Genomic DNA, 23,148 nt, shown 5'->3' on the forward strand with positions numbered 1-23,148 from the left:
CCTCGGTAGATGCAGTCTGCAGCACACTTGGAATGGTTCTTTGGGGTACAGTAATTATTAGCTGAGTGTTTACTGGATAGCTTCAGATGGGAACAGCAGGTCTTCAGCAACACTACAACGGGCATTTGACTAGCAGTGGAGATAAGCTTGTACTAAAAGCTCAGATTCAGAAAGTTCATGTTGAGCTTTTGTGGCTGTAACCCTGCTCAAGTCAGGATGTACTCTTCCCCCAGCTATTTATTTAGCTGAAACACATAAAACTCTTGTTAGTGCAGCTAGGGTTGGATATTTCCTTTTTCTCTGTTCCAAGAGAAGCATTGTTCTACAAGAAGAAACAGCTTGTGCCTAGAAGTAAATAGGTTAGCAAAATAGCTGGTGTCAATGGGCAGCAGGGGCTCTCTCTACATAAAGAAGAGCTCGTTCATTTGGGTGGTTAAGTAAGAAAATATGAGTCTGACTTTAAGTGACCAAGTTTGAAAGTATTGGCCTGTGTTCCTCAGCTGAGTCCTCTCAAGCCCGAATTCAATTCGTATCAACCTTTCTGTACAGCAGACTGGTGAATCCTAAAACTGGATCTTTGTTGTAAACAAACAAACGAAAAATCACCACTGCAACTTCAATGATAGTTATCTGAGCTCAGGGCTGTGGTGAAGAGATGTTTTTTGCTTGATATTTCCTAACACTAAATGTACATGTGCATGAAAGGGAAAAAAGATCCCCAGTAGCCGTGCCAACCTCATTTGAACATTAGATTATTCACTTTCCCAACCAATCTATAATTGTTATAATTAAAATTGATAGCTGCAAATAACATGACAGAGTGCTGCTGCCAGAATACTGATTGTGTATTTGGCTTGGAAAGATAGGCAGTAGCGTGGAACACTTATTTTCCAATTTGCTTTTAGCTGTGTGCAAATTGCTTTAGCTGTATCCAGCTGATTTAGACCTTGCCTGGAGGTACACTAGATTAATTGGGAGCCACATATTCATTGCTTACAGAATGGACTCTGTAATTGGTGAAATTTGTTAGTGCCAGTTATAAAATAACTATATAGTTCTGCTTTTTAGTTGTCCTTTCATTACTCATTCAGCAAAGGGGAAAAACAATTAGAACCTTTCAGACAATCAAGATTGCTTTTAAGTCTTTATATAAAACTGCTAGTGTGACTACAGTCAATATTTTATGCAAGCAAACATTAGTGTGAATATGGTATTGGTTTTTTTTCAAAACTGAAAAGCTCTTCAGTGTACACAAGAGGGATTTTTTTGTCCTTCTTGTGACTGAACTTTAAATAATGAAAACATTATGTTGTTACTACCCAAAGCTTTCAAAAATAACTCTTTGTTCTTTTTTTTGTATCTTAACCAGCTTATTATTAAACAGTACAAAAATTCATTGTTGTTGTGCCCAAGAGCATTAAAAAAAGACTATGGCCATCGCTTTTCTTAAATCCAGGCTCCTTTTTTGTCTATGTATATACAATACGGACACGTAAAGCCTACAGCTACACAAATATAATGGACTACCTCCAAATTATAAATTCTTGTGATTATTAATGGATTTAGGAGTCAAGAGCTGTGACCCAGGCTTATTTCAGTTTCCCTTGTTCATAGCTTTACCCTAAAACCAAAGAAATTATAAACCAGTTACCTTTCCTTACAGTAGCTATGATGCTGGAGGTGTTTTTGCATCTTACTTGTGGTGCAGAACATGGTGCAAGAGACGAGTAATTTCACAGAGAAGGGTCATGTCTGGCCCTCAACACACCCCATCTTTGTGAGGGGAAAAGATGCTGTTATGCTTACTGCCACTTTTAAGGTTTTTGACTGCTCAGGATAGGGACACAAGGCTACACAAAGGAGGCCCTTGCACAGCTCTCATTTACAGTTCCTGTGATCACACCATGTGTATAACCTTTCCCTTGCACATAACATTTGAGCTCATTGACCAGCTGCAATTAAACTAGATACTCCAAAGACACTATAATTTCACAAGTATTGGTACAGGCAAAGGAGAGACAGCCTGTTAGTGACCTCATATAGGAAAAAATTAAGAAGTTCACACTTTATTGAAAATCCAAGAGTCTAAACAGCCAAGAAAGCCATTGAACGCTGGTCTTTATTAGCTGCACTGGCCACAGAACTATTTGTTGTTGTTCAAGTCTCTTTTCTTTGGTGATTAGCTAGCAATTTGCTCTTGATGATGTCAGAAGATAGGGATAATTCAACTGTTGATTCAAGTAGACCATCCAACCTTGATGTTATCACTAGGGGCTAATGGATAGTAAAAATTAGAAGTGAGCCAGGGGCAAAGCATAACTTAAAAAGGGATGTGGGGGTGTGAAAGGAAAATGGGAAGTGGTCTGCATCCCTCACTGCCCTTAGCTATCATGATAAAACCTTCTCCCGAAACCAGTATCATGTGTTTGCTTTACAGATTTCATAGAGAGATTTTCAATTCTCATCCTACTGATCATTGTGTACTAGTCAAATGAGCTTTAGTGTGAGTCAGAGGGGTAATCATATTATTGATAAATGTCTTCTTGAAAAGTGACTGCTTTTAAAATTTGTTTTCCTTTGGATCTGCTACCAGATGCCGCCAAGAATCTAAATTAGTTTTGCCCTTTTGAAGAAAAAGAAAAAAAAAATATTGTCACAGTTGAATTCCTGGAAGTTTATTTTTATTTTTCAAATGAAAAAGGAAAAAGTAAAAAAACAACACCGAAACTCCCCAAAAGAATAAAACATTACTAAATATATGTGAATAACTGTGGCAGTTAATGTGAAAGTCCAGTACTAATTTTGAACTTACGAACATGAAATACTTGTGAACTTATGTACTTATGAAATTAGTAAATACTGCATCCTGAAGATTCAGCTGAGACCTCATCTGAGCTGCATGCTGAAGTGCTAATGTCTAAAAATATAGCACCCAAACCCGAAGCATCTAGTAAGGTTGAAACTATCATGTCCCATGATGGAAACATCCTTCTTACAGAGGAAAACACTCCAGAGAGCTTCTTAAACATGTCAGCCAATTAATGAAGAGATGTGGGTCCCTTGTACTGGTGGCTAGTAATCTAATACTGCCATTTAATGGGCCCCAAAAGAATGCAGGGATTCATTTGCTTAATGACAACAAACAATGAAAGAGAACAGGACCAAAGGTTTCAACTCATTGCCATGACAGGAAGTGTAAATGGAGACACTCACTTCGCGTTTGCCACATGTGGTCTCCTGGCTGATAGTTTCCTACTCTGCAATGAAGTCCTCTTTCTCTGTAGAAGAGGGACTCCTGCCTTCACATGGCAGGCAGAAAAGACTGGTTCTTGGTGTACGTTGGAAGCAAGTGAAATAATGTTCCCTTGGGGCAGGGGAGTTGCACGTTAGTACTGGGTCAGGTGTAGTGCCTTCTAAAGACAAAGCTGCCAAGGCCATGCTTGAGCTTTAAGGCTACCTCGTGCTTTATCCTGTCTCATCTTCTGTAAATTGCTCCAGTGTAATAAGATAACTCTCACTGCTCTTTGGATCGCAAACACCCTGTCTCTTGATGCTGCAGACCTGTGCCACCGAAGAAAGCAGAGCATACCGAGGTGGCAGCTGATAAGCCAGCAGCATGTGAGCCTGCAGCAGGCACCCAAGTGCTTCAGGACAGTCAGATCTGCTCCAAGGGCATCTACTCATGTTAGATGAATAAAGAAAACCTGCCTATCTGGTGACAGAGCTTTCTTCACTAGGAGCCATTGCAGTTCCTAGTATGAGTGTTCAGGGACTCACCTGCGCTTAGTGACTCAGACTTTGCCACTGTTCCTTGTGCTGCTTGGGTGACCTTACTGGACTCATGAGGCTCCAGATCCCTGTATTTCAGTACAGAGCTCAGCGCCGGAGTCCTTAGAACAGACTCAACTTAAGTTTCCAGTCAAGAAAGCCTCCTATCCTCCCTCCCCACCAGGGCCAGCTTTAAACCATTCCCTCCACTTCCCGTACACTTCTTGAATGATTTGCCAGGCCCACGCTCTGACACATACATCCTGGTCCTCTTTACAAAACCAAAATTTTAGTGTATCCACAACTTAGGAGAATTAACCCTTTTATAAGCAGGACAGGGTTTTAAAGCTTGTGACCTAGTGCCAGGTGCAGAAATAAAACTCCAAAGCTGAGTAGTCATGAGTACCCTTGAGAGCTATTTTATTGCTAGTGGGCTACAAAAGAAACCCCTAAGCAAATCAATACCAAGTCATACATATAGCATTTATCTGTGACCCTCTAACAAAAGAGAGTGAATACATGGGCATCTGAGAGAGACTTACGTGTGCATGTACTCAAGGAAGAAGTAAGGAGCTATACCGAATACAATTACTGCTCTGCCTCAAGGGACCAAACACTTTTCTGAATTGCAGAAGCAAAACCCACCTAAGCCTAATGAGAGGTGCTCTCATAAAAAAAGGTGGACTTTACCTTGCTATTTTTAGTGTATTCTTTCTATAGTAGTTTCTTCTGCATCTTGGTTCTTTAGGGAAGTAGCTCCAAAAATAGGGACAGATTTTGGGAGATAAAAGGGAAAATTGTCAGCTCGTTTCAGCAAAGCTACAAGCCATTTACAGAGGCTGATGGTTTGGCAAATTCTCTGTTCAAGGAAGCCAGCCTTTTTCCACATAGCAAGACCATGAATTAGCACCACAGATACTTGTGGAAAAGCTTGGTATTAAATTGTTATGTTCCAATGTATGACATGGACAGACATATTGTGTCATTGACATTTTAATGACCTTTTCTGTCTGGAGCAATGCTTAAAAATCAGTGGCTTGATGAGGCTCATCACTGCAAACACTTAAACTGACTTACTGACGGAGCTGGGGGAAGGTGAGGACAAAAGATTATAAAAGCCTTGCTCTGGCAAGTGTAAGCAATGGAAAAGCAGAAACTTCTGCTGTCCCTGCGGTCCATCTAGCCCTTGATCTGGTTCCTCCCACTCTCTTCTGGGGAACACAGAGCCCCAAAGGAAGGAGGCAGTCATGTTTCTGAAGCAGCCAGCAGAGCTGACCACTGCTGAATACAGAGCTTATTAAGGACTGTGCTGGGTTTGGCTGGAACAGAGCAGTCTTCTTCACAGTACCTGATATGAGGCTGTTTTGGATTTGTGCTGGAAATAGAGCTGATAATTCAGGGATGACTCAGTTACTGCTGAGCAGTGCTTGCACAGAGCCAAGGCCTTTTCTGCTTCTCACACCACCCCACCAGCAAGTGGGCTGGGGGCACAAGAAGTTGGGAGGGGGCACAGCCAGGACAGCTGACCCCAGCTGACCAGAGGGACATTCCATACCATATGGCGTCATGCTCAGCATATAAAGCTGGGGGAAGAAGAAGGAAGGGGGGGCGGGGAGATGTTTGGAGTGATGGTGTTTGTCTTCCCAAGGAACTGTTAGGCATGACGGAGCCCTGCTTTGCTAGGGATGGCTGAGCACCTGCCTGCCCATGGGAAGCATGAATGAATTCATTGAAGGGTTTGCTCTGCTTGCGTGCTCAGCTTTTGCTTTACCTGTTAAACTGTCCTTATTTCAACCCATGGGTTTTCTCGCCTTCACTCTTCTGATTCTCTCCCCCATCCTGCTGAGAGGGAGCGAGCAAGCAGCTGTGTGGGGTTTAGGTGCCAGCTGGGGTTAAACCACAACAGTCCTTTCTGGTGCTCAGCGTGGGGCACAAAGGGATCAAGATAATGACAGGTTCCACTGGAATGTATTAGGTCGAATTTATAGCTGTTATTGCTGCTTAGCTATTAATGGGCAAGTTTCTGTGCTTGCCACGGGGTTTGCTTGCCTCACTGTATATTAGAGTCTAGTGCTTGTTAGTGGCTGCTTCTTGCTTTCGCTGCTTGCTGTACTGCTGATCATCTCACTGTGCTGTGCCCAGGAACATGCTGGTAACAGCCATGGCGATGCGCCGGGGCTGGCAGGTGGCCAGGGCATGGCTGCTGTGTCTGCGCTGCTGTGCTGGACAGGCTGGAACTCCAGTGTGAACTTGAGTCGAGGGGAGGCTGACCTGTGGATGAGTCCATGTGGGAGCAGGACACCCTGAAGCATCTGTGGCCATGAATAAATTCATGTCAGAGCAGGTGTATCTTGAAGTGTCTGTGGCCATGCTTATGTCTGTGCTGCAGCACACATACGTTTGAAGGAATCCTGGCCCAAGGACAAGTCCACGCTGGAAAAGTTCCACCTCGAAACATCTGTGGCTGTGGATATCCATGCTGCAGCAGATACACCTTGAAGCATCAGTGGCTATGCATGAGGTCATGATGGAGCACCTCAAAATATGTGGCCATGGATAAGCTCACGACAGAACAGGTACAGCCCAGGAGGGACTGCAGCCGGGGGTAAGGCCACGTTGGAGCAGGGTCAATCCTGAAGGGACTGTGACTGTGGGTAAGGCCACGCCAGAGCAGGTCTGTCTCTGAAGGCATTGTGGCCCATGGGTAAGGCCACACTGGAACAGGGGCACCTCAAAGCAGCTGTGGCTGTGGGTAAGTCTATGCCGCAGCAGGTGTCCCCCTGGAGAGACTGTGGCTCACAGATAAGGCTCTACCTGGAGTAGGTACAACCCTAAGGGACTGCAGTCTGTGGATACGTCCAAGCTGGAGCAGGGGCAAGGGGAGGAAGTCACTGCCACGTTAAACCCTATGGCCTGGTCCAAAGGGACCAGGGGTGGAGATTGTAATGGAAATACTTTTAATTGTTGCAACAACGATTTGGTTTGCATGTTATAGGAATTACTATAGCAGGAACTACCTCAACCAGTGGAGAACAAGCCTTACAACAAGCAATGAGGGTGCAGCAGCAACCCGACCTGAGCTGGCTTTGGTGCCCAGTAACTTCACGCAACATACCACCTCTCCTGTTCTGAATGACCACCATAACAGATGGAACACAAAGCCATGGACTAAATGAATTCAGTGGATATTTATGTTTCTGGAGATTTTATGGGCATTTTATGGACATTTTGCAGGAGTGGTTCATAGACTATGGGAATTATTTCTGTGTATTATATCAAAGGATGGGAAGGCAGGTGGCCTTAATGAGGATGTATTGGATAGTGTGATACCTAAGCACGATGCAAATGGTATGGAATAAGGGGTGGAAAATGTGCTGGGTTTGGCTGGGACAGAGTTAGTCTTCTTCACAGTACCTGGTATGGGGCTGTGTTTTGGATTTGTGCTGGAAACAGGGTTGATAATTTAGGGACATTTTCGTTATTAGTGTTATTTTCACATATAAAACTGGGGGAAATAGAAGGCAGCGGGGGATGTTCGGAGTGATGGTATTTGTCTTTCCAAGTAACTGTTAGGCATGATGTATCTCTGCTTTCCTGGAGGTGGCTGGACACCTGCCTGCCAATGTGAATCATAAGAATCATAGAACGGTTTGGGTTGGAAGAGACCTTAAAGATCTCCTAGTTCCAGTCCCCCCGCCATGGGCAGGGACACCTTCCACCAAACCAGGTTGCTCAAAGCCCCATCCAGCCTGGCCTTGAACACTGCCAGGGATGGGGCACCCACAGCTTCTCCGGGCAGCCTGCTCCAGCACCTCACCAGCCTCACAGTGAAGAATTTCTTGTGAAGTAGTGAATGAATGCCCTGTTTTGCTTTGCTTGCATGTCAGCTTTTGCTTTACCTGTTACACTTTCTTTATCTCAGCCTATGAGTTTTCTCACTTTTAGGTTTGCGATTCTCTCCTGAAATGGAGTACTGGACCTCTGAGCAGGGGTGTGGGAGGCTCCATGGGAGGCTGGCCAGGGCCAGTAAGGGCCCTCAGGGTTCTGGAAACCATGAAGAGAACTGCAGTCATTTATTCCACCTGTCAAGACTATGTTTTAAAATTAGTCTCCTGTATTACAGGTTTAAACAGGCTTTCAGAGAATCTTTGCTTCCTGACTTAGTTAAGCAAGCATTGCCGCACCATTCAGTTTCATGAAGAAATCCTGCAGCATTAAGTAACGACTGTATGTCTCCAGTTCCCTCTGATACAAGGCAACACAGCCTCAGACTTCTTCTGTGGGCTTAGTATCATTCCCAATTTTGAGGCATTAGATGGTTTCAAAATACCTTTTAAAACTGTAACAGTTTTTGCCAGTTATCTTAAGCTTCTTGTTAATGATGGTGAGCTCTAGCTACTCATGACATCTTGTGCTATCATCTGTGAGATGCTATAGCTATTATTCAGAGAAACTATAAATATGAACTATGTCATATGAATCTGAAGCGAGAAATGTTCTCTGTCCCAAACACTTTAGGCTGTAGAGAGACAAGACACATTAACAGCGTAAGACACAAAAAAACCCACAGGTCAAAAGAGGGTGATAGAAGAAAGACAGAACTATCAAGGCCTGAGACCACAAATGTACGCAGAAGGGTTTTAGCTACACAGAGTGAGTTTTGGTATCAAATGAGTGTAAGAGGGTTTCTTAAGTAGGCAAGTAGGGTAGAGGAGGGAAGAGGTGAGACACTATGGCAAGCAAACATTAGAGTGAGATTCTGATTCAGAAAGATGAGGACAGTACATTTCTGAGTGGTGACAAAGACAGTGACAAGACTGTGATGCCAGAAGGAATGACAAACTAGATTCCCTAAAATCCAGGGTGAAGAGCTGCAGAACGGTACTGTGGTATTCTTTGCTATCAACAGTCTATCAGTTTTTGTGCTATCAACAGTCCCTGGTGTGTTCTAGGATGGATTTGGGGGTTCTCTACATTTATGTCCTTTGGCAGTACTTGTTCTGCCAGCACTTGTCAAGAGTGTCAAGTGGGACTACTGACCCAATAGTTAAGCCCAACCAATGCACCTTTCAGAAGCAAGGCAGGGATGGCACAGCATGGAATTAGCTCTGTGAGTTCTCAGGTGTTCCCCAAGGCCATCAGGGAATCGAAAATTACAAAACTGCAGAAATGTTACTCCCAGCCCCAAAACTCACCAGCTGTAGTCTAGCCTTGGTAGCCAGCCAACTCAGTTAGGCCCCTGTCCTGTTTCAGGCAGGGTGTTGATCTCTCTTCCTAGGTAACAAGTGACAGGGTAAGAGGCAATGCCCTCAAGTTGTGCCAGGAGAGGTTTAGATTGGGTATTAGGAAAAATTTCAGCAGAAGGGTTGTCATACATCAGAATAGGCTGCCCAGAGAAGTGGTTGAGCCACCATCCCTGGATGTGGAGATGTGGCACTTCAGCACATTGTACTCGTGGACTTGGCAGTGCTAGTTAAATGGTTGGACTCCATGATTTTAAAGGTCTTTTCCAACATGAACTGGATTCTATGATTGCTAAAGAAAATCTCACATCCCTTTTCTCCTGGTGCAAGCACCACAGGCAGCAGCTCCCTAGCTGGGTTTTTTGGGTCTGTGAGATGGGCTTCCACAGACAGATCTTTCATTTCTCTAGCTGCATTCCATGGACAGGCTAGAAAGCCAAAGAACTAAGTGCAATGCATAAGCCCTGCTTCACCTTTGCAAGACATCCAGCAACATCTGGATGAAAGATAGGCGCAGGGTCACCAATTGCTGCTGCTGTTTTGAGCAGAGAGGTAGAAACATCACCTGGGGGTAACAAAAGTACAAGCCCTTCTTGTGGAAAACAGACTGCAAATACATCTGCATCATGCTGCTTCAGCTGCTCCTTCCCAGCAACAAGCCCCTGCAGCTCTTAGTTCCCAGGTTTGAAAATTGTCTTCCTTGTATTACTGCTTCAAGTGGCTCATCCTTTGGATGCCCACACAGTGGTGAAATGACCATAGCAGCTGCATGTCAGTGCTCAGGCATGTGGGTGGATACCTTTTGGCTTTGGGGAGTTGAACCAGGGAGTTGTGCTCACTGTTGCGCAGCCTTTAAGGAGGTCAGTGTGGCAAGTATTAAACCAAAAGGAAAGCTATAAAGATAGAGGGAAGACTATACCCTTCAGTGGAGAAAGACAATAAATGGCGATGGATGTTAGCCCCTCTTACAGACTTCAAGGGTATAATAAAGCTATAACATTAATTATAATTTTAATTGTTGCTTACCCTCTATCAATCAGAGTAATTCACTCCAGTTACTTATGACACTCAATCTTAAACCACACTAAATCAAAATCACCAAGAGTGTGAATTTATAAGATCTGTTTTGCTGCAGAAGCATTAACGGTCTCAGCTGAAAAAAAAAAATCAATGATACATTTCAATACAAAACCATCTGAGCCTTTACTATAGAAGTAATAAGGCATTTATTATTTCAAGAGCCCTGCATTCACAATATCCCCTTTCCAAAGAAAACACCCCTTCCTTCCCATTTTTATGAGGCTAATTTGTAGTATGTCACCACTGTGAGACTTCTGAATGTGTTCAGAACAAGACAATAAGAGTAAGCCACAGATGAATGATGTGTAGTAAAAATCAATAAACCTTATAACTAGTCACTAAGGGAACTGATTTTATGCCTATAAAAATAAAACAATTATAGCAATATTAATGGCAGATTCATCATAGTAATATAAAAAGTCCAAGTGTGCTTGTCTGTTGGGAATCTTTAATTCATCCTTCTGTAGTACGTTTTCACAAGGTAGAAGAAGTGGAACCGACTTCAAGAACAAGCTTTAACTTGCAGTAATTCACCCTGTCAAAAAAAAACCCAAACAAACACAAACCCAAAAAAACCAGTAAAGCTTAAAGAAACAGTTTTGACAATCAATATAAGTGGGATATGCACGGAAGGACAAAAGTTAAAGCCTCAAAAACCTGACCAGTAAATCTGATTTTTTTTTATGTTATGATTAGTGATTTCACATTACTGTGTACTGTGTTAACCGCACTCTAACAAAACTGGCAGTATAGCCACATAAAATACTTATTTTGTGGTAATGCAGGTTAAGCACAGCAAGGGACTTTTTTTTTTTAATCAAGAGGTCAGCTGTTTTTAGGCGACTGTTGTTGGGGGGGGGGGTGTGTGTGCAATACAGATATAATAGAAATAATTTGCCTATAATTTATAGCACACAGATCTGCTCTAAAACAAGTAATTTAAGTTCTACTAATAGCATCCAAGGTGTTACTATGGGCCTTTTTCAAGCCTAGCAGGATCAACTGAAAGAGGTCCACTGCCATCTGGCTTGGGCCCTGTATTGCCCACTGGGAGAGGACAACACCACAGGCCCAGCTAGGAGGCACAGGATGGCTGCAGGCACACACCAGTGACTGAGCCTCAGGGAGAACCGCTGGGGACACAGACTAGTAGCTGTGTGATAGCTGCAGCCTCTGCTACCTGTGACACATCTTTCAAGTGGCCCATAGACACTAAGAAAGTACAAAACTGACTTTTTTTCTTTATTCTGATTGCCAATTATTTAAGGCAAGTATAAAAATCAAAGCATTTGATATATGTTTTACATAAAATAAACTAGATTACAGCATAAAACAAGTAACCAGGCAATGGCATTAAAGTCTCTCTTCTAAAACGGGGTATTTGTAAACATTAAAAAAAAGACTGCAGGACTATTCAAGTAATAGAACAATCACAGATGTCTTCTGGTATGCAGGCTATTAGGTTATCTGCCATTCAAGATTATCAAAAAAGACATTTCATTATTCACAGATGCTCATTATCTCCATTTAAAATCTATACATTATATACAACACAGTTTTTGTGGTACTAGAATCCCCATGCCTTCCAAAGGTATATTTTTTTCACAATACACAATTACAATGAAACAGTGAATACAGTAACATTTTACACTGATGCATCTTAATAGGAGCCACCAAATAGACGTCTACATTGTACCAAAGTGTCATCACAGTTAGCCTCTCTGAGAGCTTGTGGGAAATATCAGAAGGGTATGCAAGGTTCAGGCACACTGATACATAACATTATTTACAATTGGAAAGAAAAAAAAAGGAAAAACAAAAAGAAAGAAGAAGAGAAAAGAAACAAACAGCCTTTTGCAGTTAACGCCTTCTAAACATGACAAATACATATCTCCATTTACTGTGTGGTTCGCAACTTAGCAGCAGACCCTGTGTGCGAGCCTTGGTACTGATACAAAAAAAGTAAAGAATATATATATATTTTTATATATATATGTATATATATATATATACGCATATATATATATAAAAACAGAAGTCTAATTACAGCAACATTTGTTACTCTGTGATAAAATCTGCAATTTACAAAAATGAAATGACTGGTTTTTGCCTGCCATTAAGGCATTTCAAATTAACACCATGGAACTGATGTCTGTAATAACGCGCTTCCTCATGTGATCCAGTCACATGACAATGTGTATCTCCAAACTCATCATTCTCTGAAAAGAGAAAGAAGAATGTTTTACTATGCAATATCCCTTCCTACCAGTTTTTTTCTGAAATCTGCACAGTATTCTCTATCTCAAGACAGACAACAAGCCATGTCCTCATCCCTCCCCTGCCAGGAACAACATACTCACAAGTAACCCATGCCAGAATTTATCTTCTGGGTTCTGACACCCTAGCATCCATCAGCTCTTTCAGGGCTAGAAACCCTTCTCACTCAAATAATTCCAGTTAAGACCCTTACATGGCTGCTTGTTTTCAGAGTTAGCTTTCAGAAAGACACCCGTAACCATGGAATGTTACAGTATTATTTAATACATTAAACTCTGAGGCTTAACACAGCAGCAATGAAAGAAACCCTGATGCTAAGGATGCTTTGGGTTTTTCACTTGAGATGGGATCATTATAATACTGAAGAGTTTTTATCGCCTCGAAGAGTAATGATGATGGTTGAAGACTAAATTCAACTGAAAATGTAGTAAATAACCAAGAGGCAAATGTGTGGAACAGGTACGTAACTTAAATACAATGTCCTCTCTAACAGACTCCCAAGCAAATCTCTCTGAAAGCAAAATCAGCAAACCAGGCAGAGCTGCAGAATAGATGAAATCTGAAGTTTTCCTGGTAGTACATGTCTAACTGAACATGAACTTTAAACCCTTTTTTATATAAATGGGTTTATATTTATATAAAAATGTGGATCTTAATAATTTGTTTTATCTTAATACCAATGCTTAAAACATAGTCTATAGAAAATCTCAGAACACAGACTACTTGTTCCTTCTTAAAAATCTGTTAAAGGACACAACTAAGGAAAAAAATGTCACCTTAATGAGAATAAAACTACAATTAACCCGAAGTCCCACATTTTTCTTCATCCTTAAAAACTGTGTCATAAAAGGAACTGCTGACTATCAGGCTATAAAACCTATTTCCTTTCTTCTTTCTATGTTAAGATACATAATTTAAGATTTACTGGCTATTTACCTTCTTTGTGCAGGAAACATACCAGATGCAGACGCCTGCGCAGCCACCTGCTGAGTGGCAACAAGGGCAGCAGAGGTCAATCCTGAGGGAAAAAAGAAAGAAGAAATGTTGATGTGCTTCTGGTTTTAATGGATTTTTGTGCTCAAATAAATGTTAGGAAACATCTCTAAGGCACACAGACAAAAATCCCACCATTAGAAATTGGTTGCCTGAAATAGTTGCGATTTATGCATTGGGGTTTTAACATTGCATAAATCGCAACTATTTCAGGCAATGGTTTTAAGACAGTCTGCCCGTATGATCAATATGCCTCCATACAGTAAACTGAATTGTCCTTGATAGATATTTTACAAGAAAATATAGCATTCCTAGTTATTGTATTCCTTTCCAAATTCTGCACTGCATGATGCTAAGTGGTTTGTACAAGTTCCTGAATAGGAAGCTCAGTAGAAATAATAGGTACCAGGAAACAACAAGAATCAAGTCACAGTGAATTACAGAAACGACATGCCAGCTGCTCAGAATACAATACTTTCATAATAACTTACCATTTTTACAGTTTTCCTACTGAACAAGCAAAATGCATCCCAAAAGGCATACGGAATCACTGAATCAAACTGGGAAATGTCAAGACTTTTACACAGGAAAAATAACTGCTGAGGCACCAAGTGAAGGTAATGAATTAATGTCATTTAGCCACCAGTTGTGATGGCGTGTACTTTGCTGCATGAGAGGAAATATCCTTTTAATTCAGCTAGACTCTAGGGTTAGAGAAAAACAGTCAAAGACTGGTATAAAACCTGGGGACAATGAATTGTATCTTACTGTGCTGCTTTTTCCCTGACTGTAACTTTGGGCCCCGCATTTGCCAAAATACAGTCCTCTTTCAGACAGTCGAATTACAACAAGACCAAACCCTTGTGACTTCAATGCCTTGTACATAAAATATGTTCAGTATAAAAAGCTTTTGTCTTTGCTACACTTCTTCCATTCCTTACACAACCCTAATTATACAAAAAGGAGGTTATTTGGTTTGGGTTTTTTACAGCCTTTCAGCCAGCTGATGCCAGCTTGCAGTAGGAATCAAAACATTCACATGAATGAAAGCCTAACTGGTACATCTTTAATAATGCTCTAACACACAGTTTTGTAAATGCAATTTGGTATTTTCAGGCATGAAGCTATTCGTTTGCTGTTAGTCCATGCCATGAGTTTTCAAGCTTTCTTCCTAAATGTAAAAACACTTCTGATTTAACAAGGGGATCTCTAGTCAAAATGCTTCAAGTAGGCATGATTTCCAATGTAACAAATCCATGTCGCAAGCTAATCCCACCATTGGAAATCTTCTACTCACCTTGAAATGGGTCATATTGTCCAGGTATAAGGGGGTAACCCATTCCAACATGTGTGTGATGGTGTGTATGGAGATGTCGCTGGCTAAAAGGAGAATGACGGTCTCGTTCCCTCTCTGCTTCCCGTTCACGCTCAGCTGCTGATTTTTCCACAGGCTAGTAATAACAAGTGAAAGAAAACTGATGTCAGAATTTTAAAAGGGACAAAATCACAACAAAACCACACTTGCCATAAAACCACACTTGCCATTACCTGGCAACAACCTTTTGAATTCAAATGACAAAGCTGATTTTTTTTCTGAAGAAGTATCTCTACTGGATTATTTGCACTTGATTCTGATCTAAAGCTGGCATATTTAGTTAATGGAAGAATTTCCAATGCACAGACATTTTGAGGCAACACCTTTCATTTACAAAATTGGAGCCACCATGATGACTTCTAGTTTTGGGCTCCCTGAAGCTTGCATGACTTGCCAATGCCTGAACAACTTAGCTGAACTACTGAAAGCTGATGTAAACGAATCCTCAGCCCTCTAATGCACTCTGGCAATCAAGCCTGCCTAAATAGCAAGAAAGGCTTTTTAAAAACAGAATCAAAGTCAGTGACTTGCTCAAAATTAATACTAGCACCAACATATGAATGTAAAATAACAGTATTTGCTCCAATGTGGAAATCTTTAGAAATGGGGGCTGCTGATCCACTAATTTGGAACATGTGGCTTCTTGGCAAATACAGGGAGGGGATAATACCAAATCCCACAGTCCAATTTCTCATTTTGTTATCTGTTTCCAAACAGGAGCTTCCTGTTTAACTGCAATAAACTGTGCACCAGGAGGTATCTCTGAAATCTATGTTTCTGTAAGTCCATTCAAGATTGCAAGACCGAGCACAGAACTGTGTTACATGTGTCACTTCCCGTTTACGTCATGGAAGCATCCTGACTATAAAGTGCTTTTATTTTAAGGAGTATTGTAAAGAAGGACTGTGCATTTAGAGCTTGATGCCAGACTGTGTGCTTTTTAGAATGGTGTTCTCTACCCCTCCCTATATATACCACTGTTCAGTAGCAAGAGATGAAGCCTTACAACAGGGGACTTGCTGCGATACTGGTTGGCATGCTGCTGGAGCAAATCCAGTGCTTTGGACTCAGTGGTTGATTTCACATTGATGCTCGGGCTGGTATTGACTTTCTCTGCCTCTTCTCTCCCTGACACCTTCCCATAAACTGGATAGTGAAATCCTGGAGAGAGATAGGCCCCTGCAGGTAAACAATAAATATCACATCAAGTTACTGTTTTTACATTTTGGTTATATCAAGGTGGAAGGATGAGATGCCAGGACAGAGGATAACATAAAAAAATGGATCACATGACTATCAAACAGCATCTTTGCTCTTCCATTTCTTCACCTAATTTACCCTGATGAATGGAGGTTGTAAAGAGGGTTGAGCTGATAGCCATTTCAGACATTTATGGGTCCTCTTTAAGTGAAAGGAATAGTAACCATAATGGTTCTGACAGTAAGTGCTTAGAATATTTTTATAGGCAATAAACTATCTGTCAGTCTAACAGCAATAGCAGACTGTCAAGGGTTGAGAAAACTGTAGCTGGGAACTGTAACAGTTCATAAAAGGAACATCTTGTATTAAATCAGTTTCATCTACAGAACTTTCCCTAGTGGAAGCACAAGCAAAACAAATGTCACCCATGAAGCTTCTAATTTACCCTAGCTACTAACAGGGATATTAAAATGCAGGCTTTACTGCAATTTCAGGGTGTAAATCTTAACTAGCATGCAAGGCAAATTTCAGAATACATACCAGGATAGCTGTGCATTAGGACAGGAGAGACTGCGCGATAGGCTGGATGGTTGGGATCATACATCTGTGGATAAGGATAAGCATGCAAGTACTGGATATAGGACTGATGCTGACTCATTGGTGAGGAAACTGCTACTCTAGCACCCCGAGAGTCCTTCCAATTTACAGGAGTCTTTCGATCATCATTTTTTATCTTGCCTTCATCCACTGATTGAGAATCAGAACGCTTGACCTCTTTAGGCTCCTCTTTAATGCTTGCTAATGAGACAGGAAGGTTAGGCAGGGAACTTTCCTTGTTAGGTGTTTTTCTAGGGCTGTCTTCTTTTAACTTTTTCTCACGATCAAGTTCTTCTGATTTCTGCTGATCAAGATATTTAGGCTGATAGACATAATGATGCCATGTTCGTGAATCTGGATCCTAATATGGAGGGGGGGAAAAAAATTGTTCTCAACTGAAATGTTGAAATAAGGTAATTATTGATATTTCAAATACTTCAATTAATGTATTTTTAATAGCATATCCCTACTACATAGAGGAGAGGTTTGCTTGCTACAGAGTGCCTAGAGCTCAAAGTCAAACCAATATTCTCATGAAGGAGCAAGAGGCTATTATCAAAGTTTAATTCAATTGCTTCATCTTATATCCTTCTTCATGCCTTTAACTAGTTTAATCATGAAATACATATGCATTGAATCAAAGTTCTGAGACCATGCTATTCATAAAACATTTTAATTAAAGCCCACAGAGCGATTTTCCCACTAGAGAGCAAAAAATATCTGTGAACCACAAATTAAAGCTGGCTAATGATATGTCAGAGCACTTAGATTACCTGGAACAATGAACCTGAAAAACTGATCTAGCTGGGAAGACGCTAATGCTGCCTCTGGTATCACAAACATTCAGGAATCAGTGAAGCCAGACATCAAGGCAAACCTCTTCAGCTGACAGTCTTATTTCAAGTTTGTAAAATTACACATGGATAAGTATTTACAGGATCAGGACCTCATGGTTTAAAGAACATGTACACGATATCATAAATACATTTTTGCATAATATATTACATAGACCAGTTTATAAACATGTTACAGATTTAGTTAGGTTAGTTCTTTACAAGGCCACACCAAACCAGTACTGAGCAGTAACAGGAAGACTTTCTTCTCTAATAGAGGATATGCAAGAGCTAATTGTAAACATTATCTCCAGTTGATATACACATTTATGGTATAAGTAACAGAAACATAAGCACACAACTAGACACTTGGACAGTCTGGTTCAAATACTGATTTGAATCAGCAGAAATCTTCTACCCAGAGCTGTACCATCCCACTTCCTTTAGAGCTCCCTAACTCCCACTCACCTGACCCCACCGTATCTTGAAAGACAGCCCATAAGGGTGAAGTGTGGGATGTACGGTACACCGGAACATGAAAGCATCAAGATTGAGGCTCCAGTTCAGAGCACGGAGACAGTTGCATTGCCTTGAATGAAGGCAATGTGACATCTAGGAAGGTCAGCATGAAGCCACTGGATGAAATTCTGGTTCCACTGAAGTCAATGGCAAAACTATCACTGACTTCAATGAAGAGAGGATTTCATCCATTGTGTAGGTCTGTAGGGGCTTGAGGTTGGTTGAGGAGAGAAGGGGAACTTAACTGCTTCAAAAAGGTCACCTTGGGTTAAGATAAAGAGCTGAGTTTCAAGCCAACTCTTCAAAGAACCAGCTCACCCATCTTTAGTAAATGCCAACTGTCATTTAACAAAAAAAAGAAACACTTCAAACCATATTTCAAATCTACTTTAAGTCCTCTCACAATGAAAGCCGCTTATTTTGCTTGAAATTTCTCATTTCTGAACTAAGCAAACTGCTTAGAATTTACATCTAAAAGAGAAATCTAATTCTGTTTTATTCATGCATGTAATTTAAAGTAGTCTATTCAGGTTTTAAGCCTGCATTCTGTCACCACCTTGCTAGATTACTTTTTTTTTTTCCAAACAGCTCATCTGAAAGGTCTATGGGTCTGTTCGCAGACTACAGTACTATCCAGCATGAAAAAAGGATGGTGGAGCTTGTTTGGCTGCAAAGGTAGAAGAACATAGCAGAATCAGGGACAAAATCTCAAATGACTTAAGGATAAATCAAGACACTCTTGTTCCATTTCCTGTGATCTCACCTGTTTAAATCTTGTGGTTGGATCAACTCCTGTTTGCTTCATGGAATCCATAACAGATTTCATCTCCACAGCCTCCTTTATAAGCTGGTGGTTTTCCATTTGTTTGGCTTTGAAACTGTCAGACTGAAGTTGCTGCTGGTGATTGGAAAGGAGCTGTGATTTGCTTGTCTCCTCACCTTTGTTAGTGACTGATGACCCTATTTTAGTGCTATTTTTACTGGACTCTGGAGTTGAAGGGGCTTTTGAAATAGTGGCAGATGGAATATTCTTCTGCTTATTGTCATCCTTCCCAATCTCCTTCAAGGGAGGGTCATTCTTCCTTTCACAGTCCCTTCCAGTTTGTGCCATTTTCTGTTCTGCTAGTCTCTGGTCCTCATAGTATTTTTCATACTGCTGCCTGTAAGCAGGGTTAGAGGCCATCAAGGACTTTTGGTCCATATAAAGCCCATAGGCATACTGTCCATAATAAAGTGACTGAGCAAGTGCAGGGTGTCTTTGTGTTATTACTGACTGATGTTGTGGCTGCAAATTAGAGGAAGTGCTTTCACTTTTCTTGGCATCTAATGGTTCTGCCTTCTCTTTCTTCTCAGCCTCTTCCTCAGTCTCTTTTTTGATCTTCAGTCCCTGTGGGGTACTGCTGTTCCCAGCTGCTGGGGCACTGACCTGTCCAGAGTGCATGTAACTTGGGGAATAATAAGGATCGTAGCCATGGTAATACGGAGAATGGGACTCTTTCACTTGAGCCGATTGTGCTGTGGTTGAAGAATGTCCTTTTACAACACCGTCCTTATTAGAAATAATATCCGACGGAGAGCTGGCCTTTGACCTCATGCCCTCTGACCTGCTGTCAGAGCCACCATCATCAGCCGCATCAGAAATATCCGAGTAAGCAGGGCTGTTGGTTTTAGCGGCCGCGCTATCTGCACCATTTTGTGTCAACACGTGCAGTGGCGCCATGGCAGATTGTCCATTCACCAAAGTGCTGCATTCCATCCTGGAGGCACTCCCTATGGAAGGGCTGGGCGCATTGTCTGTGAACGTGTAAACCTTATCAGCTTCAGCCTTAATACTTGCCATCCTGCTCTCTTGAGACTCTGACAGTCCATTAGCTAGCACTTCATTCTTGTTGAGATGGTCCTTTAAAAAATGTCCAGATAAGTCTTTCCCAGACCCTTTTGAATCCTCCAGCTTTCCCAGCTTAGAATCCATCTTGGGGCTTCCTGTCTCTTTGCCTTCTTTGTCCTTCAGCTTTCGCTTCTCCTTTTTCTTTTTGTCCTTGAGTGATGTGAGAGCTGGGTTTACAGTGCTTGGCTCTCCCATAATTGTGGGCTTTGGTTGAATAGGTTTTAGCGGAGGGCTCTTTGGTGTAGCCTGAACAATAGTAGTTGTCAAAGATGGAAGTCCCGGTATTGTCCCTGTAGTGGTGGTTGTGAAGGCTGTAGTAGGTATAGCTATTAATTGGGGAGGAGTCGGTGCTGGCGCTGGGGCAATGGGTCTGGCTGTTTTCAGTTTCGAAAGGTTTTTATCAACCTTGCAATTGTTCGCTTTCTTGCCTTTCTCACCCAAACTCTTCTTGTCGATTAACCCTTCAGCCTCCAATTTCGGCATTTCGGTTTGCAAATTGCCATCTGCTACCGAGCAATTATCCAGTGTTGCTGCCATATTAGAAATTACCGGAAGGCTGTTCAGCTCACTGTTCAGACCCTTCTTTTTGCCAGAATTCTTGCCAGTTTTGGAACTGATAACTGAACCAGGGCCATTGCTGGCCAGTTCCCTTTTTCCCTTGGGAGTCCCTGGGGTAGTGATGGAGGAAGGAGATGTTGGTGCTTTTAGTGGGTCAAAGCCTGGCAAACTTGTGCTTGGCTCACTGCATTCAAGTGCCACGTTACTCAATGCTTCCTCACAGTCTGAAATTTTGTCTTCACTGTCAGGCTCAAACTCTAGTTTGTTTTCTGGGTCTAAATGTGCATGAGCCTGATGGTAGCGCAGTCCATTAATGTGCTTGTACTTTTTGTTGCAGTTGGGATGAGGACAGTCAATCAGCACTGGAGAAGAGCAGCCTTGGTCCAAAAAAGTAGTCTCAGGTTTCCCCTGTGGGGTGGTAGGAGTGCTCCTAGAGTTAGTACGAACACGTTTTCCACATTTATTGTCCTCTGAACTGGAATTCAAATCTAGCTCCATTGGAGGCTTAGTTTTCCTCTTGTTTGTGGATGAAGGGCTGGCTTTGACTTCATCCATGGAGCAGTTAGGGGGTGTCCTGCGCCCACTTGAGTTAAGGCTGCCCCTCCTCCCCTTCCCATTGGCACCACCTCGATTCTTATTCTGAAGTCCTCTGGACTCTGCAAAACTCGCATCATTCCCAGGTACAGCTGCAGCTGCAGCGGACCTTGCCCGCTTTCCCCTGCCCCGTCCTCCACGCATTTCCAGGTCACTTGTTGGTGATTCACAAAACCTATATAAACAACATCAGATTTCATCAGCAGGAGCTATGAACTGAATAAATACCAAAACACCACCACTTCACGACAGAAACTTCATACATGCTAAAGGAAAGATGCCCTTCTGCCAAATTAGAATGCTACAGTCTCAAATGGAAAGTCACTCAAAAAGGACAAAAATGGTAGGAACAAGACCACCTAATTTGAACAATGGAGAGAAAAGTTCTCCAAACTCACAGAAATGCATTTTTAAATTAATTGCCTTCTGATTGAATCCCATGTATTTCCCACTCTTTCTCAAAAACCCAAAACAAAAATAAGTAAAACCTCCCACCCCACAATGCAGTGTGGAACAGAGAATTACTCGTTTCACTGGTGCATGTTTTCAATTATAACCAGTTGTTTTTTATTAATCTCTGTACATTCTCTTGACAGAGATTGGGGGTGAAAATACAGCAGAGAAAAAACAGACTCAGAATGACTGCCTACCTAGGAGGGGCCCAGTCATGCTTTGTGCAGTCCAGCAGTGTTCCCACATAAGTCTTGTTCCTCCATGTAACATTTACCACTAGGACACCTACAGTGGGAGAAAAACAAAGTATTATCACAGTCAGAACAATAATTGGGGTAGGCTTTTTGGTTTGCTCTTTTTTCATATTTTTTTTCTTCCCCACAAAATGAGAGCTGTATTCTCATCTGCTTTCAGATGCTGTGTTCTGTACTGTTCCTCTTCTGGTTTCAGTGACCTCAAGTTAAAGCCCACAGGGAAGACAGCAAACAACAAAGAACAAGGGTGTGTGTGCACATACGTATGTGTGTAAGGGAGTGTGTGCCTGTGTGCCAGTGTGTGTTATCAAGCTACAGCTGACAGAAGGAAATGAGTTTTGCCATGTCCTGCTGTAAAACAGCAACACTCACCTCTTAATTTTGCTATTATTGCACATAATTGCTTTCGCTTGGCAGCCAGCCAGCATAAACTAAGCACCAGTTACAGTGTTTAAATCAGTAGGTGACTGAGAAGAATCTGCTTTCCTTTGAACAATATGATAATGATGCTTCTATTTATTTGAAATTGCATATATCCAAGCACACGAACACACACACACACATACACATGTGTGCACTGCAAGTTTGTTCAGCAGATGTAGATGGAAACATGGGTTATTTGCTTTGCTTTTTCTTCTGTGGAAAGCGAGGGCTAGACAGGAAAATGCAACCATGCAGTGAAGCCAAGAGGAATCACAATAGAGAGAGATGGAAAGACGGATCCTTTACAAAATGTACTGTAATAAATCTGTAATTTAATTACTTTTCCACTTACAACTTTTATTAAATGTAAATTTGCCTGCCCACCTAAGGCAGACTTCTAGCTTTGGTTTATTCAAAGCATGGTAAGGATATCCTAAGTAACAATAAATGTGGGGGATACAATTCAAACGTTTTCAGGTTGCCCTCAAACACTTCTTCACATAATTCAGCATCATCTTTATGGATTAGCCAGTGTAATGACCCCTTTAATTCATCAACTTCTGCAGATAAACACAGGACTGTATTATTGAACCTGTCATCTCTTCTCATTAGAACACATGCTGAAATAAAAAATCTATTTTACCTAGCAAAGAAAGGCATGATGCAACATGTTTCCAATTTATGAGAGGTATGAAGACACTAACTTGCAGCTGCCAGCCTTGAGACTTCTTTTTCTTCTACGCTTCCCTTATTCTAGCTGTAGCGTTTCTATAATGGACATAATAATGGCATGATGCCAGAATGTTTCCAGCCAGTCTTTTACTTCGCCTTACTCTTGCGATTCCTGATTTTGAACTAAAACCATCATCTCCCCTGACCCCCCCCCCCCGCCCCCCCCCCCCCATTTTCTGCTGCACCAAGGTAAACACGCAACCAGCTGCGTATTTCCTCAGGGGCCTTTTAACAGCGGAGGAGTATTTGAAGCGTGGTTAGCAGAGGTACCAGGGAAGAAGGGAATTCCTTGACAATTCTCTGTTGCAGATTTGAAAATTACTCCCCATATGGTTTACGTCGCCATTACGATAAGGCGACC

The 23,148-nt window shown here is 41.8% G+C and overlaps 1 protein-coding gene across 1 annotated transcript in view; it reads right to left on the minus strand.

Annotated features, from left to right (window-relative positions):
• Window positions 1–12,167: 12,167 nt before the first annotated feature.
• The window catches only part of ZNF608 (zinc finger protein 608), an 85,393-nt gene continuing 74,412 nt past the window's right edge, over window positions 12,168–23,148 (minus strand). Inside the window, 6 exon segments of the mRNA XM_056325297.1 lie at window positions 12,168–13,386; window positions 14,659–14,812; window positions 15,743–15,915; window positions 16,477–16,894; window positions 18,649–21,100; window positions 21,576–21,663. Coding sequence (XP_056181272.1) covers window positions 13,301–13,386; window positions 14,659–14,812; window positions 15,743–15,915; window positions 16,477–16,894; window positions 18,649–21,100; window positions 21,576–21,663 — 3,371 coding nt within the window. The 3' untranslated portion in view covers window positions 12,168–13,300.

Source organism: Falco biarmicus, chromosome Z (assembly GCF_023638135.1).
Source record: "Falco biarmicus isolate bFalBia1 chromosome Z, bFalBia1.pri, whole genome shotgun sequence".
Lineage (NCBI taxonomy): Eukaryota > Metazoa > Chordata > Aves > Falconiformes > Falconidae > Falco > Falco biarmicus.